Here is a 6,227-nt window from a genome sequence, read left to right on the forward strand (position 1 = left end):
AAGCCACAATTGTTGTGATGACTGTTTTAGCAAATCATACATCATACATGTTTTATTAAAAAACAAAAAATCTATCTATCATAGCCTGGTATTGACAGAGGAAAAGCTACCTTGATGCTACAGTACCTGAGTATGCAATTGAGACTGGATGGTTTTAAACTCGTCCAGTCGCAGTGGTTTGATTGAGGTGACATTGAAGAGCCTCGTGGTTGCTACTTTGTTGCACTCAGACCATATTTCAGAAAAAACACGGAGCACCTCTGGCTTTGTCAGCAGGGAACGGAAGGCAAATGCAGCTTGGTTCCTCTTATAGGCAAAGTGAGGAACTGGAACACACCCTGTAGGTAAAACAGCACATTTTTGGTGCTAAAACTTGACTCCAGTGACTGAAACAAATACACAAATAAAGAGGGCCAACTGACTCACCTTTTTGTGGTACATACTCAGGGTTCTTCTTTGGCAGGGTGATGTGTGAAAACTCCTCTGGGTGACTCATCACCACTTTGTCAAAACTCATGCAGTTCATAATGCGGTAATATTCCAGTTTGAGCTCTTTCTCCAGGTCCCCTATACACTTCTCCAGGCTGCACACATAATATTTGCTTTATTGCCCTTTTATTGGTTAGTTAACATATCAACTCTGTGAGGTGTTCTACAAAACAGGCCATACTGAACAAGGGAACAATTACAGCAGTAATATGACGCTGACATTACTCACATTTTCAGCCTGAGCCCAGGGGCAGAGAGGGCTTGTTTTTTTATACGCTGGAGACTGTGGGTATCAAGAGATGGTGTTCCCCTCCAGATGGGCATGCAGTCCACAGACAAGTGATAGAGGAGCAGGGCCTCTGTGTTCTCTCTCCAGCGCAGGGCAAACTGAATCCGTTCAACAAAGACACGTGGGTCCTCAGCACTGAATAACAGTCTGATCCTGGGTACCCAGTACTTAGTGCCTGCAACCAAAGGGTTTACTCCTACGCAAGGAGAGATGCAAGGCATACATACATAGTTAACATGACAAACAGAGGGCAGAGGAGGAGGAAATTATGATACAAAGACATAAAAACCAACCAGGAGATTTGCTCTTTTTGTGTTCTTCATTTAGAATAGGATTTCCTTCTTCATCTGTCAGTTTACTGCTTTGGTGAACTTTCTGCACCAGGTACTGGCATTTCTCTTTACTGTAGTCAAGAACCCCAACTAAATGCCAGCTGTACTCCAGGCAGGAGCTTTTGGTGTCCTCTTCAAGAAAGAGAGCAACCATCAAAGAACTGAAAATAATGTCTATGTTTACTCTGCTTACACAGTATGTTTTTGAGGACATTTTACCAGAGGGAGTCTCGTTCTCTGTAGGCAGCAGTGCTTTTGCAGGAATAGGTTTTAGATCAGGGGATCCTTCAGCATTGCCCAGGGCAAGCCAGTCCTCTGGAGTCCAGCAGTCGTACTCCTCATTGTCAAATATCTAAGAAAAAGGTAGGAAAGGTAAGTGTGACGTCATGGTGAACCCCAAAACGTGAGATGTAATTGTAATCGGGAACCAAAATGTCTCAAGCAAGATTGTAGCAGTAACAGACTCACCTCCAGTGGGAGATAGGGTGACACAGAATAGTCTGGTGTGGTCACATGCTCATCACTACTGCTTGGATTTCTTGGCACTAGTAGATTAGAGTCTATGCCTTTTTCTGTGAGGAGCTGTTCAAAATCTAACTTCAAGTATTCCCTTCGACGTCTACAAGAAAAGCAATATAAAACTGAATAAATAAGTCATAACAACAGCCAGTTACAATAATTCCTGGACCCCACTACCAGCTAGTGTAGAGTATGAGAAAATCACTGCTACATCTACTGAATGCTAAAAGCTCAGTGGCTTGTGCACTCTCATGTCACCAGTGAATCTGGTCTTGCAGTATGCAGAATATACTCACAACAGGGAAAAAAATGAGATGAGAATTTCACAGATTAAGACTTGTCATACATGGTGCACACAAATAGCACAAACCTCTCAATTGCTAACTTGCGGGGTAACTGGTCCAGGGACGGTTTGGTATGGTATCTGAACCTTGGGTTTATCTCCACCTCGGCAGAAGTAGGAATTCTGTGATAGCTGTGAGATAGGTCCATGGTAATCCTTTTCAGCACGCTTGCACTGGTCAGATGGAGTCTTGAAGGTTGTAACTACAGAAAGAGCAAAGGTTTTGTGCAGCATTTTTTTTCTAGTGCAGGGTAATATGCACCTCTTATCAATGCAAAAGTTGGTATATCAGAAATAATGACTTTCAAAGCCTGCATGCTTAAAAATGTCATGTAAGACAATATCTCACATTTTGATGTGTTGTACTCACTGAACTGAAAGTTGGATTGGCCCTGTGACCGCTGCTGTTGGATGTCAGGTCCCACTGCAGGAAACTAATCAATAAACAGTTTAGATCGGAGAATGACAGATGCTCGGACACTTGCATGAGCTTCAAAATAAAACATCTGTCAAAGTCTGGAGAGTCAAACGTATGAACTTTTTTTTTGTTGTTGTTGTTTTTTTTTTTTACCTGGCACTTGAATGTAGAGACAATATCTGAGTAGATGCCCCTTTGTTCATTCAGAGAGAATTTCCTGATTGGAGGGAGTTTGTGTCTGTGACTTAAAGCTGGAGGCTTCAACTCTGGAGGTTTTCTGGGGGGATGTGGCACCAATACCCCAAAACCGAGGCAAATGTTTGCCCTCCATCTTTTAGTGGAACAAAATTATTCACATGTGAACAATGAAGTCCGTCTTATCTACTTTTTAAATCACATTTACTGCTACATTTAAAATGAAAATTAACGTATACTTTTGACAAGGAGAATGGAGGAAAAATATTTAACCTCCATCTGCTTAAGGCTTTTGGGCCTTAACGACAGACAGTTAATTTTGGGGTCAGTGCACGTTTTAACCAGCCAGTGCTGCCGAGTTACTCCCTTTAAAAGAACTACAAAAGTAGTGAAATGTGCATTTCAAAATACAGCTATCATACTGCAACGTAAGACAGCTTTACATTGAATGATATGTAAAGGCACTGGCGTTTGCGTGCGCCAAATCAATTGCCGGAATGGGAAACAAACAAACATCCTACATAAAGTTTGTTACTTTCAATTTGTAAACAACAGAAAAAAAAACAATTATGGCATACCTTATTTAAAATCTAGTTCCAAGTTGTAAAGGTCCCTTTAAATGTCCTGTACATAACGTTGGCTAAAATACTGGCTTGCTGAACTGTTGAAATCTCAGTGACCGTATGCAAATGTTGGACGCGGCAACAGTTGTCATGGAGATGTATATGCGTAATTCCGCCACCGGCAGAGAGAGCCAGAGGGACACAACATACTTGAGGAAAATAGTGCTTCCCTGAAAGAAAGAGCTTTGAAAGTTTTGGAGACAGGACGAGGAAAAAGAAAGAAAGAAAGAAAGAAAGAAAGAAAGAAAGAAAGAAAGAAAGAAAGAAAATAAAAGGAAGAGGAAGAGAAAAAAACAAAAGCATGGTGATGGAATGGATGAATGGTGATAGACCTAAATATAAAATAAAACTAAAAATATTTCTGTCAAATGTTGAGTAAGCTGTTGGCTTTGCACATTCAGGTTTGGAATATAATGTAATCAGTTAATAGAATATATGCAATGTTATAGATGGCCTACTGTATAAAGTAGTTAATAGTAGCTAATATTACACCTAATTTTTGGCTGCATGGGCAGCTTTTAGTAGATCTATACTACCTAAAAAAGAATGAAGAAAAGAAAGAAAATAGATTTCTATATAACTTGATGTAAATAATTCAGATTTTGAGCATCTGAGAGATTGATTCTCAAAGCTGTGAGTAAATGTGGGTAACTACCACAGAAATTTCACATGACATTTTTCTCCACAGGTAAGCACCAGAGCACTCACGTCCCATGCTGTTCCTGGTGAGGATAGTGATGGTAATGGCAGTAATGATAACCCAATGGAATTTGATCGGAATGCACTCTTTCCTGTGTTCAAATTTGCGATCTCTTCCTTTCACACTCATGACAGCTCAAATGTGTCCATAAGGGGGAAAACCCCACTGACCCGTGCGATCCCCACACTCCTGGGTCACAAGGGCATCATAACCTCGACTGTTTCCCATGGTAGATCAGAGGCATCATGCACTGCAGCCCCTGCTCCTGCCCCTGGCCTCTTTGGTTGAAACCCATCAGAGCAGCCTGAGATTGGGTAGCCAAGCACAAGTGAATAGTATCATGTGTCTGGACCCTCACGTGTCGCTTGCGAAGGACATACAGCCACAGAGATAGGAATAAATTAAAGTCGAGAGGGGAGTGAGGAGTAGCTGAGGTATGGTCTGTGTGAAAATCAAAACTGAGGGCACGGGGTTCTTGTGCTTGGCTGTGGCAGGGATCATGAGGTCGAGGGGTTCAGGGATGACCTACTGTACATCACTTTGCTCAGCTCTGTGAGAAGGTCATTATCAAAGTACTTTATAGTGAAGCCAAAGAGCAAAGGTCAAACACAGAGTGACTTGACATGGATGAATACTGCAAATCTGTGCAGCACTAGGTCATTACACAAAATGGGCCTACTGAAGTGTTTAGTTAGAGACTCTCAGCTTCACTGGCTTCTCCTCAATGGAGCTTAATCTCAAAGCAATGACATCACCCCATGAGGAAGCCTAAACCAATGAAAGACTTCCCCAAGGGTCTAAAAAAGCCACATCTAATGATGACATTATCGTATCAGAGTGGTCTGAAATCATCCTGACCACATCAGTTTATTAATCACTAACACATGCTTAATGCTATTGATTGAATCAGCGAGGAGATGCGGGCCATAGAGGTTCCAAAGAAAACAACACAAGAACCACAAGTCTCTGATGAGGTGGTGGTCTCCTACCGATGTTTGGTTGGCAGTACTGCAGCCATCTCTGGAGCCAGGAGCCCACCATGGCAATGGGACTTGATTAGACAGATGTGGCCAGCAGCTCTGGGTGAGTGGAACTGATTAAACCCTAACAAGCTTTGTTACAGCTTTGATCCACCCTGTTCTCTTCTGTCTCTCCCAGTAGTATAGAGGTCTATAGAGGACTTGAGCAGTCCAGCAGCAGATAAATGCTGACATGAAAGACCTGGCACAACATCAACCATTAAGGAACATTAATATTAGTCACTTACATAATCACCCAGATGTGTTATCCATCCTCTCCCCTCTTCATCCTAAAATCCATATATTATTCATCTATTTCTCTTCCTCCCTCTCTCTTAATTTTACAGTATTGGGATGTTTTGTGAGGGTCATGCCTTTTGTGACTATAACTCCCATTTTACACTAATGACATCAGCATGTGCTGCTAAGTTTAGCTCCTCCTGAGGGCCAGATGTTGACTGATAGGATCAAACACTATCCCGCTCTCACTGTCACATTGTTGGGCAAGCCAAGAGGGCTTAGCGCTCGCACATATTCCCACATAACTCTTTTCTCCTGCAGAAACCTATAATCCAACCACAAATGTGGGCACACCCTTTATGTTACAGTGCAGTTTTATTTTTGCATTTGCGCACAGGAGTGGAAACATATGAAGGTATGCTGCGGTTTCTAGTAAAGTCTCATTAGGCTTTCTTGAAAATACACTGAAATTTTGTTCAGGGATCATTTGCTACACAGCAATAAAGTTTTCTAAATAATTTACACATTGACATTATGGAGCTGGAAATACATAGAACTCCCTGGGCACATTGTAAGAATCATTCACACCTTCCACGTACAACCTAATACCCATCACTGCACACCATTTTCAAAGCACTTTTTCTCTTTTAAAGGCCATCTGATCTGAGCAACAACACTACTGTGGTCGATGAGCGTCACAGTCTGTGGATGAAAGAGAACCACCATGAGCGCAGCAAATGTCACGTTAACATCACAGTGTTTTGTGGTTGTGCATTTTTACAAGAGCAAAGCAGATAGCAGCCAACATACGTACGAGGCCGCCTGCAGATTTGATTTTTGACTTTGCTCGGTCACACGAGGTAGTGTTGTTTAACTGTGACCCTTGTGCTTGGCTATACATTGAAGTTGCCGTCAGGGGTTGGGTGAATCACAGGTGGACTCTTGGCATGCCAATAAAGATGTGTTTAATGAGTTGAAAAGGGCCTCAAAGCAGCAAAGTGGCCCGACATGAGAGACAGACTGGAACCCCCCAACCTATGGCCCGGGACTTCAAACAGCT

General features: G+C 42.2%; 1 protein-coding gene across 1 annotated transcript in view; it reads right to left on the reverse strand.

Annotated features, from left to right (window-relative positions):
• dnah1 (dynein, axonemal, heavy chain 1) overlaps window positions 1-2,721 on the reverse strand; it is a 30,570-nt gene extending 27,849 nt beyond the window's left edge. Inside the window, 11 exon segments of the mRNA XM_051074394.1 lie at window positions 127-338; window positions 427-584; window positions 719-974; window positions 1,072-1,242; window positions 1,330-1,462; window positions 1,579-1,729; window positions 2,000-2,022; window positions 2,024-2,175; window positions 2,343-2,406; window positions 2,544-2,699; window positions 2,701-2,721. Coding sequence (XP_050930351.1) covers window positions 127-338; window positions 427-584; window positions 719-974; window positions 1,072-1,242; window positions 1,330-1,462; window positions 1,579-1,729; window positions 2,000-2,022; window positions 2,024-2,175; window positions 2,343-2,406; window positions 2,544-2,699; window positions 2,701-2,721 — 1,497 coding nt within the window.
• Window positions 2,722-6,227: the final 3,506 nt, after the last annotated feature.

Source organism: Lates calcarifer, linkage group LG12, assembly GCF_001640805.2.
Source record: "Lates calcarifer isolate ASB-BC8 linkage group LG12, TLL_Latcal_v3, whole genome shotgun sequence".
Lineage (NCBI taxonomy): Eukaryota > Metazoa > Chordata > Actinopteri > Centropomidae > Lates > Lates calcarifer.